At 27.2% G+C, this 12,758-nt stretch overlaps 1 protein-coding gene across 2 annotated transcripts in view; it reads left to right on the top strand.

The window, feature by feature from the left end:
* Positions 1-12,758, top strand: part of LOC107453146 (multidrug resistance-associated protein 1) — a 74,749-nt gene that overhangs the window by 30,361 nt on the left and 31,630 nt on the right. For both annotated transcript variants that reach the window (XM_016069846.5, XM_071185926.2), the window contains 10 exons: positions 80-211; positions 994-1,168; positions 2,054-2,308; positions 3,006-3,071; positions 3,159-3,296; positions 4,839-4,985; positions 5,060-5,144; positions 7,447-7,640; positions 8,589-8,765; positions 11,566-11,733. In XM_016069846.5, the coding sequence (XP_015925332.2) occupies positions 80-211; positions 994-1,168; positions 2,054-2,308; positions 3,006-3,071; positions 3,159-3,296; positions 4,839-4,985; positions 5,060-5,144; positions 7,447-7,640; positions 8,589-8,765; positions 11,566-11,733 (1,537 nt within the window). The remainder of the gene's footprint in view (positions 1-79; positions 212-993; positions 1,169-2,053; positions 2,309-3,005; positions 3,072-3,158; positions 3,297-4,838; positions 4,986-5,059; positions 5,145-7,446; positions 7,641-8,588; positions 8,766-11,565; positions 11,734-12,758) is intronic.

Below are 12,758 nucleotides of genomic sequence, written 5' to 3'. Positions count from 1 at the left end.
TTTTATCCTGATTTTTTCTATTATTTAACTGATTCTATTTTTTATTAAAATTTTTTTAAAAATTCATTTTTCTTTTTAGATCTCCAGAGAAGTTAAAGTCTAGGAGTTTAGTTTTGGCGTTGATAAAAACATATTGGCAATGGCTACTCGTAGCATTTTTGCTAGATCTATCAACAATCTTTGGTACACTTTTACCTCCTCTCTTACTAGAGTATGTATAATTTATTTTATTAATATTAGTTACAAATGTAGTTTGTGTGAAGATAATTTTTTTTCTTCATTTTTTAAATTTTAGTTTTAAAAGCTTAACAATTGAAGCTTTGACTTCAATTAAAAATAGATTTAAAATTTTTAGATACGAATTAAAAATTGGCAATGGCTATGCAAGATTTATCAAAACTTTTCCCACACTTTTACCTTCCTATTGGAGCATAGATGCCAATCCAGAAGGGGATATCTACAAAAGCTCAATATTTGAACGAACCAGAACAAATTTTTAGGCGTTAACATGCTAGGGAATAGATTTATAAAATTACACTTGGGCAATTATTATTTTTATTTTAATTTTATCTTAAAATAAGTAAACTGATTAGAAGTTTGGTTTACAGTTTCAATGTACTAACTATTATACAAGCTAAAAAATCACATTACATGCCAGCATAATGTCAAAATATGCCTTTCAGATCATCTGAGTTGGTTAGAAAGGTAAACTTTAAGAATGTTCTGACCAGATATCAGAATAATCTCTGTCTTTCAAAAGTAATTCAGATTTTCAAATTATAAAAAGCAGGTTCAATTTTATTAAAATATTAAGCACCTGCTACAATTTCGTTAAGCCTGTGGTGTCTGGGTTTTGTCAATCCCAGTGTATGTAAATATATGCATGTTTTTGAATAGTAAACTTGAAACTTTAAAAATTTTGCTCGATTTTTGCATTATTTACTTGATACAGGAAAAGATTAAACTTTTAATTTATTTTTAATTTTATTTCAGCCGTGTTATTGACTTTGTAGACCATGACAAGTTTGCTTGGAGAGGTTACATGTATGCTGTGATAATGTTTATTGTAGATTTTGTGAATAAAATTATTTTAAATAATGGAGTAGCATATTTTCTGCTATCTGGTCTTCAAATGAAAACTGCATTAATGACTGGGGTCTATAGAAAAGTAAATATGTAAATTTATTTTAATTCTGTTACTTATCATTGAATCAATCCTAATTATCTAGTGCTAAAAAGATGATATTTTTTCTGCTTCTTGTAACTTAATATAAGTATAAACCTATAACATTTTCTTAAAAACTCTAGTATTTTTTTGAAATTTTCATTACTTTTTGTAGATAAATGTTTGGTAATGTATTTTTGTCTACAAACCTCATATAGCATAACTTAACTATTTGCTATTATTATACAAACTTAATTGTTAAAGATTATTTAAGGCATGCATCAAGTATAGTTTAACCAATTATAAATTACGCATTAAACTTAAGTAAATCTCTTTATTAGATTTCTATTCTGTTTTCGTGTGAACATGTTTTAGTGCATCTCAAGCCACAGATTGAAGCATAATTTATTACTTTTTTTAAGTACTATGAATCAATTTTAAAGATAGATTTTTAAAATTTTATATATATTGTTAAAATGTGTATAAAAATTCAACAGATATAAAAATGCTTATTAATTTTTTTAAAAAAAGTTATAGTAAATTTAAGAAACCATTGTCAATAAAATTTTTTCAAATAATTAATTTTGAATGAACTTTCTGCATAAACTTCATCTTTTTTTGCCTGTGGTATGTTTAGAAATTATACATTATACTTAAAATTTAATTTGTAAGTTTTAAATGAATGTCTATAAAAGTTTTTTATCATGAATATTTTTTTTGGTTTTTATTGTTGAGAATTAATTTTGAATGAACTTTCTGCATAAAATTTATCTTATTTGCCTGTGGTATGCTTAGAAATTATAAATTTTATTTAAAATTTAATTTGTAAGTCTCAAATGAATGTCTATAAGATTTTTTTATATTTTGTTTTATAAACGTTTTTTTCAGTGTTTATTGTTATCTACTGCATCACGTAAGAACTTCTCCAGTGGGACAATATCTAGTCTGATGTCAGTTGACATTGAACGTTTGGTTTATTTAATATGGAACCTATCATTTCTTATCACTTTGCCATTAAAATTTGTGTTAACAATTTATCTCATGTGGCAGTATATTGGGATATCAACTCTTGCTGGTATTTCTGTGTTGGTCTGTCTAATACCTTTTAGCTATTTTGTGTCTCGGATCAGCACAAAGTTTACTGTGAGTATTTGTATTTATTACATGAATTTAACTCGTTTTTTAATCCAGGCAACTTTATTTGAAACAGTGTTACTTTACAAAGTTTTATAGGTTTAAGTTATGGGTAACTAATCATTACTTATAAACTGCAAATCAAAAATGTTTCTACTTTTATATTTCCACTATTTATGTCAAACAAATTAGCATAGCTCAGTGGAAATATGGTATATCCATTTTTATAAGTCAACCCCTTATTTTTGTTTACAAGATAGCATGTCTGGTGTATAAGTTGGGCTAAAAAAAAAGCAAATATTAAAATTTTAAAAATTAACAAAAAAAAACATAAATAAAAAAAAAAATTAAGTCTACAAAATTGTCTCAAGTCCCATCAGAAACATTTATAAAAATAAGAAATTTTTACACTGTTTTTGCAAATTTTTATTTTACTCTCCATTGTAGAAAGCAATATTTAGCTATATTCATAACATTTGTAGTTATAAAATTCAGATTTTGAGATTTCAATTTGTAAAAATTAAGGAAAAATTGTTTAAATTTTATTTTTTAAAAATATTCAATGCATTATTTCTTTAATAATATTGTTTTCAATATTATAGCTTGCTAATGATTGAAAATAAAATATACTGGAGTATTTATTATCTGATGTATTTTCTATTAACATTTGTGTATAAGAAATCATTTTATGTGTTATTTGTTGCAGGATAAGCAAATGGGCTTAAAAGATATTCGGCTTAAATATTTAAACGAAATACTCAGTGGAATTAAGGTAAAAATAAATTAAATATTTATATCTCATAATTTTTCTGTTTTAATTGTCTTAAGTTATTACGTCTAATGTAATTTAATTTTTCAGATAATTAAACTTTACGCATGGGAAATACCATTTGGTGCTAAAATATCGGAAGCCAGAAAACAAGAATTGAAGCTTATATTTTATTCGCAGCTTTGCTTTATTTTTTCCTGCATTTTTTATTTCTGTGCACCACTCATGGTAAAATATTTTAAATGTAATTTATTTAAGCAGGGTTATTCATAATTCCCTCCGGAGTTTCGAAGCGTTATAGTAAAAAAAAGAAGATGAATATGAAAAAGAGAAACGTATGAAATTATTCTGAAACTATTCAAGTTTTACTTACATACATTACAGGTGTTCTATGTGTGATCTCTTGGTCACACGGCATACATCAATGCTATAGTCCAGTTCCTGCCCGGAGGCAATTATGAATAACCCTGTATATAAAAAATAATATATATTCACTCTTTGAAAATTTGTTGAATAGATAATTGAAATGTTCAAAATTTTCTTTTTGCGTTAATCGATTTTTTTTAAGAACAAGAACATGAAAAATATTATTAAAAGAAATGAATGGAAGACATTTTGGTTAGGGTTGACTTTAAACATAGTTTTAAACTTATGAAAGTGTTTACTTCTGGAAAATTATTTAAAAAATTACCTGTTGAACATTATTCATTTCTTTCTATTCCACAGTTTTAAAGTTTTAATTTAATAAAATAAAAAGATTTATGGAAAATTTTTTAGATTTATAGATGATTTTGTTTTGTTTTGGAAATGTTACTTTTGGATTATTGAAAAGATTGACTTAATGAACTTTGTGTAATTGAAAAGCATTGAATGTTAAAGATTATGCAATCAGCAATGATTTTAAAATTGCCTCTAGTTTCGAAAAATTGATTAGTTGAGTTTGACTGTATGTCATATTTTAAGTAGTCTTTGTTTTTCTTATTATTCAAAATGATGAGGGTGTAAGTTTTTTTTTTTTTTTTCAAAATTTATGACACACGTGTATAGTTTTGATATATGAATGTGCAGTTATTAATTACAATTATAATTTTTTCTAGCATTGTATAATATCTATATGAAGCTACGATTTCCACCTAAGATTTAATGATTCTTAGAATGGAAGAAATTTTTCTGTTAAAAGAGTTTTCTGCTTATCTAACCTCATCAATATCAGTGTTCGAGATATATTTTGAAATTAAAAAAAAAAATCATCCATTCAATTTTACTTAAATCACCTGCTACAGTGCTGTAGGCTTCCACCTACTACTGTGATGACATAAAATATCTTCAGTAGTAAATGAATCGTAGGTTAGTCTCCCCTTACCGTTGGGCTAACGGTGGGAGGTTTTCGTGGTTTTCCTCTCTATTTAATTCAAATGCAGGTTAGTTCCATTAAAAAGTCCTCCACAAATGCTAGTTTGTTCCAATGCGTGATCTAAGAATCCTCTTGTTTTTTGGGTTTAGTTCAGCTAAAAAATTGAAAATTGATAATCATAAACACAGAATTGAGTCTGGCAGGTATAAATGAAAAATTCTAGCCAAATTTTTGTTTATACACATCTGGCATATTGAGTAATTTACTTTTCCAGCCCTGATGTAAGTACTGAAAAAGTAGTTTTATATACCGTATAATTTTATTAGTAGTTTCATAACAATAAGTAGTTTTTTTTTATAGAAAACTCTTTATGTTTACATAACAGTATAAAAATTTTGTATTTGTTTAATATTCAGGTGTTAATTGTTAGCTTTTCTACTTATCTACTGGAAGATAGCTCACATACTCTCAGCCCAACTCGTGCTTTTGTTTGTTTGACTCTTATGGAACAACTGAAGGCTGCCATTTTTAATCTTCCAGATGCTGTTGCTGAACTTGTTCAGGTATGGTTTAGGATTTATTGTTGTTCAACAAAATTTTATAAAGACAAATTAGTTGATTTGGTATTTTTTTTTAGTGCAATATATCTTTAGGTCGACTGAAGAATTTTCTTGCAGCTGAAAATAAGGATTCCTGGCTTGTGGGGGATGATCCTGATAATGGTACGTAAATCATAATGTGCAGTGCTCAAAGTAAAACACATTTTTAAAAAGTGCTTATTTTCGCTTTTTGTTTTTTAAAAGCTCTTGCTTTTCCCTTGAGCATTTTTAAAAAGTACTTTATTTTCTCCTTTTCCAAAATGAGATTTTTTTTCTTCACCATGGTTGATTTTCATCACTAATTAAGCAAAAAGCATGGTTTTCATATTGTTTCCTTTAACATTTTCGCAATTTATTCAATCACAATCCATTTTAGTGTACCGCATGAAAGTGCCAATTATTTTACATGTTTGATGAAATAGTAGTGGATCTGCATGTGCTTACACTGAGCTGGATTCGGTTGGGAGGATTCTTGCACTCCCATATGCAACTCTGGTGCATTTTGCAAAAGATTTAGATTCTCAATTTCTGGACTGTTTATTAATTGCATAAAATTTTTAAGTTTTTGATTGTACCTTATTACTTATTCAATTTTCCATGCTCTTAAGTTATTTTATGAAGAAACTCAATCATTTAAAGGCAACATTTTAAAAAAAAGTGTGAAGTGAGGGACCTTTCCATATTTTAACATTTAGCAAATGCAGTAAAAGATGTTAATTCAGAATTGTCATCATTAAAAAACTTTTATTAATCTCTCAATGATTTAATTTAAAAACAATTGAAAAAAATTCAATAATCTCAGATTTGTTAAATATTATGGATGCAGGGACCATATAATAGTTAATTTCTGATAATTTATAACGTGTAATAATTTAATTAAACTTTAATAGGGACCATTCTCTAATTTACATTAGTAATATGCATAACATATTTCCTAACATTTAAAAACCAACTTATTATCTTATCTAATCCTTTTTTTAGAAATATGGTGTCATATGGAGCTCCTAGTAAAAAATTAATTCATTTTTGTGTACATATAAATTAATATATTTAGAAAATTACCCGGAGAGTGAGGCTGCCAGGCTAAGCCCCAAAAGACACCTCTGTCCACCACGAAATTAATAATGAGATTCTCATGTGTATGTTAACATTAAAAAGTCCTAAGTTTTGATTGTTTTTTTGACTTGACTATTGTGGACATATTTTCCTTTTTACATAAGTTTTCTTGTTACATATCTACCCTTCCCACATATGTTGAGTTTAAAAAAGCTAAATCCATTATTATTCTGTGAAAATAAATTATTGGTCTATTATTTTAACTTAAACTATTTCTGCACATATTTAATTAGCATATATTTCTGACTAGACTCTTGAAATATTAAAACTATCTTAGTATAAGGAAAACTGATCATTAGATCTGAAATGCGGTGCAATTGAAAAAACAATGAAAGTGCTTCACGATAGATAGATTCCGAGTAAAGTAACTTGACAATTCTTTTCTTTATAATGCTAATGCTAGGAAGGCCAAAATAGAATTTCAGTAAACTGATAAAGCAAAATTTATTTTTGACAAAAATGTTTTTGCAGCATGTAGTTTATCATACTTATATGCCGCAGCATGTCCTCTCTGGACCTTGTGCCATTAAATCTTACATTCAATTCATACTTATATGCCAAATATATATAAATCTCAATTTTGTTGCTTATGTTGATTTTTCTTTTGCACGGCAGTAAAGGTGTCTCTATTTTTTACTTTGCTCACTGTTCAAGTTTTGGTTATAGTTTTTAAAATTATTTGTAATAATATGGGAGTTAAAATTTTTTTTTTGTATATCATTTAATAAATATGCAGGGCTGATTGTGCTCCGGAAAAAATCCGGATTTCGGGATTTTTCGCTAACAGTGATCCGGAATTTCCGGAGATCGAAGGCCCAGACGTTTCAAAAAATCATTGATCACAGAAGTTTCCGGAAATCAAATTTTCAAAGGTGGAACTTAAAATCACAGTTTATTTTATTTGTTTGTAAGGGAGAGCCAGAGAGAAACTTTATGAGTTATATTCATGATTAATATTAATTTTTTATCAGTAAATAGTTATAATAAACTCAAGAAAGAAAGACATATTTGTAAATTTCAATTACTTCTCCAGGTCATCATAGGTATATGTAAATGGTATAGGTATGTGTAAAATTTTAAATACATTTTAGGTAAACTAAGAAATATTGAGAAAAAGGAAAAAAACCTTGTTTAAATTCTTTTCTAATTTTTCAATTTAAACAGTTTTTTTTTTCGCAAGAAATTTCCCGGAACTATGATTTGGATTCACAATCACCCCAGAATATGCTATCATTTCAGAACTTTTTGCAATTTTAAAAAATTTATTATTTTAGTTTTAAATTATTTTTTTGTTTGTTTTTTAATGCAGGAGATGTTCTTACAATCAAACAGGCTTCATTTACTTGGGCAGTTGATTCTGATTGTACCCTTAATGATATTGAGTTACATATTCCTCAAGGAAAGTTAGTTGCAGTTATTGGACCTGTTGGAAGTGGAAAATCCTCTTTGTTATCTTCCATACTTGGAGACATGTATAAAAAGAGCGGATCAATAGATATTCAGGTATTTTATAGCTTGATATATCTTAAAACCCTGCTAATCCGACAATTTAGTTATCAATACAATCTGATTAAACTGTTGGCTAGAATCAGTGACTATTTAAATAAATGCAATTGCTTCTAGCCGACTGTTAATAGAATATGCTAGTTATTTTATTATAAAAAAGCTACATTAATCAAATATAAAAAGATAATTCTAGTAATTTTATAATCTAAAATTGTAATTGTTACATTTTCAATGAATGTGTATTTTTACCTATGTATGTTCTCTTTTAATAAGTAATTAATAAGTATAATTGTTTGCGTCGCCTTTTTAAGTATAAAAATGAAGAACCTTAACAAAAGCCAGTTTGTTGGTCAAGGAGGTTACATGGGTTTTAACTCCAAATTTAAAGACCAACATGATTGGCAATGGGATCTTTTTTTAAAAATATTATAGGTCATTCAGAAACCTTTATTTGTAATAGTAGTAATTTTTTTAATTATAAAAAAATAAGTATTGGTGATTTTTTTTGTGAAAGCTGAAGGTGGATGTCTAATTAGCTAACTCTAATTTTATCGATGCATTTTCTGTTGAATATCATTACATTATCTCAATCTCAAATGTTTTTATAATCCAGATTTCAATCTCTTGCGTTAAGCAATTAATATCTTGGAAATGAAGAATTTGAAATCTTTAATTTGAAAACATACATTGTGATTCAAACACATAAATTTTTTTATATTTTTTATTTGGTTGAGTCATAAAATATGTTAAAAATGGCTTCTGAATGCATATATTAAATCAAATTAATTTCTCAAGTGATTCTGTCTCACAATATTTTGACTATACCATTGGTCTAAAATCCTTTTTATATTAAGTGTTGATGTTATTGAATTGAAGTGAAAAAAATAGTTTTTTTTGTGTTTATTTTTTATTCATTATTATTTGTTTTTTCTTTCTTAATTTTAGGGTAGTTTGGCTTATATTCCACAAGTTGCCTGGGTTTTAAACAGATCGCTAAAAGAGAATATTTTGATTGGAAAATCTCTAATGGAAGATAAGTATAATAAAGTGCTTGATGTATGTTGCTTGAGACAGGATTTGGAAATTTTACCTACTGGTGATAATACAGAAATAGGAGAAAAGGTATTCATATTTTTTGACGCATTAAAAAGTTTAAATCAATGTTTAACTGTACAAATACCATTAATACAAAATTCTGGTAATAGTTCAGATATCAATAATTAGGTGACTAATAAAACATTTAATCTGCCTTTATGTTATAAATATTTAATATAGTGTGCCTATGCAAAAATTAGTGGGAGTCTGTTAAAAAAAAACTGAATTTGTTTTTAACAAGCACAAATTTGTTAGGAACAAATAATTTATCAATCTCCTGTTTTCCCAGGTTGATATAAGAACCTTTATCAAGGTTCCCTCGATACTTGAAAAACTTTGAAAGTTCTGAAAATTTGTTGTAAAGAATCAAGGCCCTGAAAAGTCCTTGAAGTCAGTGATAGGGTCTTTGAAAGATTTTAGATTTTTTTGAAGAAATTTTCAAAATAATAATAATCTTTCATACAAAATAGCATGAAAGAAAATTCAAGCAAAATCATATAAATTTTGATCACATCCCCTCATTTTACAGCTTTCTTTATCGAAGAATAGTTTAAGGTCAGCTAAATGAGAGTTTCTAAATTTAGAAAAAGTCCCTTATCCTTATTTACCTCTCTTCTACGATTGGATTTCAAAATATAAGTAGGGTGTAGAAAAACCAGTCATCAAAAGAAAATAACGAAAGAAACCATGTCTGGTATTAGCCTAGTTTTAACTATGTTTAGCATGCACTAATTTTGAAACTTTTTATTTTATTTGCTAATGTTGGAAAATAAAAGTTTTGTTCCAATTTGTAGAGAAAGGAAGCATCTTACCGAAATTCCGATATTTTTTCTTTTTCCATTTCTGAAAATCTGGTAATTTCCAATACATGAAATTTATAATGCTATCAATTATGAAATGGTAAGGAAATTTGTTTTAACACAATTTTCTAAAAGCTCCGATGAGTAAATTCTTAAAGGTGAAATGGGAATATATAATTTTTTCCTTCTACGTTTTTCTCTCTAGATTATTTGTTCACCTTGATGTTTAGAAAGTCAGAATCTCTCACAAATAACTTACGTTTTTGTACATAGTTTTAGTTACTGTTTGAAATGCAGAGTTTCTTCGAATTTTCTTTGAATCATCAATCTGAGTTTCCATTAAAATGATTTCTGAATCATTCAAAGTGATATGCATTTAAGTGTTTTCTAAATCATGCATCACAATTTTCATTCTAGTGATTTATAATTCACTCATTGAGATTTGTGTAAGAAGAATTTAAGAAATATGCATTGTAACTTGCATAACAGTGATTTAAGAATTGCAGTTTGCGATTTTCATCAAAGTGATTCATGAATCACGCATAGCGATTCGAATTTAAGTTACTTATTGAACTGCATTTTGCATTGTAATGATTACCAGATAACACATCGATTTTTGGCATAAAAATGATTAGCAAAGCACGCATTGTGTTTTGCATCAAAGTAATCAAAGAATCATGCAACCTGATTCGCCTTAAAGTGGTTAATGTATCACCTATCCCAATTTACAAATTGTTACTTCGTGCATTTTTTAATCTCAGGGTACCCACGGGTCAGGGGGAACAGGGAAAACCTGGAATTGTCAGGGAAATTTATTTTAACTCCACAAATCAGGGGATAGTCAGGGAATGTTGCAATTTTTTAGCAAAAACCTGGAATATTCCTATATCATACCTGGAAAGAAACCAATCTTGAAATTGTCAGTAACAGTAATCTGTTATTGAGATTCAAATTAAATAATTCTAACATCTATTACAGTTATTTGTCATAAAAATTTCACATTTTAGTCCAACTGAAATGTTCCCTTCCTCATTTAATAATGTCTTTTTACACAGAAAATCAAATATTTCACATTGCAAATAAAAGAATCTATGTTTTCTGATGAAAATATGGTCTCAATTTTTGTTGAAATTTATCTGGTATACCTGGAAAAGTCAGGATTTTTTTTTTGAAATTGAGTGGGAACCCTGAATCTGTATCGTTTGATATTCATATTGCTACGATTTACGAAACATGCGTTGTATTTCAAATTGCAATTCATACGTTGTGATTCATAATTTATGTGCTCTTCAAGACTTGCTTCACGTTTCATGTAATTTGATGTACATGTAACGTATAGAGATTTGTATACACATAATTTAAAAATTAGGCAGAGTTAATCTTATTCAAAATAATGAATAAAATCACGCTTTGCGGTTTATGATTTATTTGAAAGAAAATAAAGTTTGGTAAATCTTAGTTTTATCTGTCAAAATATTGTAATACAAAAGATTTTTTTATGTTCAAAATACATTTATTGATATTCTAAGGTAGTAGAAAGATATCGTGCTTTTAAAATTGAAACTGATATGCTAAATATTATTTTTCAATTAAATCTAGTACGCTTCATTAAAATTTTCATGTTAAGTTTTATTGGTGCGGGTCTTTAAAAGTTGGTAAGTATGCTAATGTCAATCTTCAAACTGATTTAAATCACAAAGTAACTATCAAACTTTTTCCATTTGTAGCTGTGAGCTACATTTTATGCGTATTTTAGCATAATAACTGTTACTGAGTAGATCCTTAAAAAATTGGATTCTAGGCCCTTGAAAGTCATTGAAAAGTTCTTGAATTTTTTGTGAAAATTGAGTGGAAACCCTTTTTAGAAAACTTAATATCAAATAAATCTTATATGTGTATCTAATAAGAAAATTAATTAAGGCTATTTTTATAGAAGTTTTTATACATGTGTGTTTGTACATGTTGTACACATGTATTTTAACATGTGTGTTTGATAGCATCTAATGAATTTAATTTTCTTTATAAAGGGAGTTAACATCAGCGGAGGTCAAAAACAACGGATTAGTTTAGCCCGAGCTGTATATCAGGATAAAGATATTTATCTATTAGATGATACTCTCAGCGCTGTTGATGTGCATGTTGGCAAAGCATTATTTGAAGATGTTATTGGAAATACAGGCTTGCTTAAAGAAAAGGTATGACTTATTAAAATATTTAAGGCTATTTAATATTTGAGAAAGTATGACTTATTTAAATGATGAAAAAGACTTACAGAAAATTTAAAAGTTTGATTAAATTTTGACTTATAGAAAGTATAAAAGTATGATGAAAGCATGAATTATTTTAATACATATAATTGTATACTTTTATTGTAGCGCAAAATTGAAGGCCAAAAAGTTTGAGCTTTCACCAAATTTCGATAGCCAAATTTTGAAAAAGAAAGAGACAGACTGAAAAGTTTTTTCTTGGACCCATCATTGGTCTGCGCGATCATTGGTTCCCATATTTGCATTTTTGTTCAAATATTAACGTAATTAAGATTATTTTCTATTTTTGTTCTATTATTGGCAGAATAAAAACTGTTTTCTAAATCCAAAAATCAAATATTAAGGAAAAAAATCTAAATAAGAAATGGAATTTTTGAGTTTTTTGTGCTTGATAATTTCAAATATAAAGACTATTTTTACAAATATGCTAGCCATTGGTGTGCCTTCAAAAAATTTTTTTTCTTTCTTTCTTATTGATTTTTAGTTATAACCTTATATCTGGAGTAGATTTGTTAATAATAAAATGCAATTATGAATAATGACAATAATATACTAATATTATTATTTTTCTATGCTTATACTTTTAATATATATTAATTGCTATATTATGCATACTTTATTTTATTTATATGATTTGTGTTTTATTTTAGTCTGTTCATTTCAAATATTAGTCTGTTTATGTCAAATATTGCATTTAGGACTGGGATTGGTTGATAGGGCATGTGGGGATTTATTTATCGACTATGCCAACCTTCATCTATCAAAAGGTACCTCATGATAGAATCAAGTTAGCATGTCTTATATACTAGTGAATTGGTATTTAATATTTATAGTGGTAGTTACGCCACATTACTCCCCGTCCAGAATTTTATCTGTGATAGAATTCGATGAACAATTACCACTAGTTGATTAATGCTGTTTATTTATTAACTTCAATTTTTGCTCATTATATT

The sequence above is a fragment of the Parasteatoda tepidariorum genome, chromosome 5, assembly GCF_982258835.1.
Source record: "Parasteatoda tepidariorum strain Cologne lab strain chromosome 5, Ptep-v5.0, whole genome shotgun sequence".
NCBI classification, from domain to species: domain Eukaryota; kingdom Metazoa; phylum Arthropoda; class Arachnida; order Araneae; family Theridiidae; genus Parasteatoda; species Parasteatoda tepidariorum.
The sequence above is the reverse complement of the archived record's forward strand: the minus strand, read 5'-3'. Positions and strand labels throughout refer to the sequence as shown.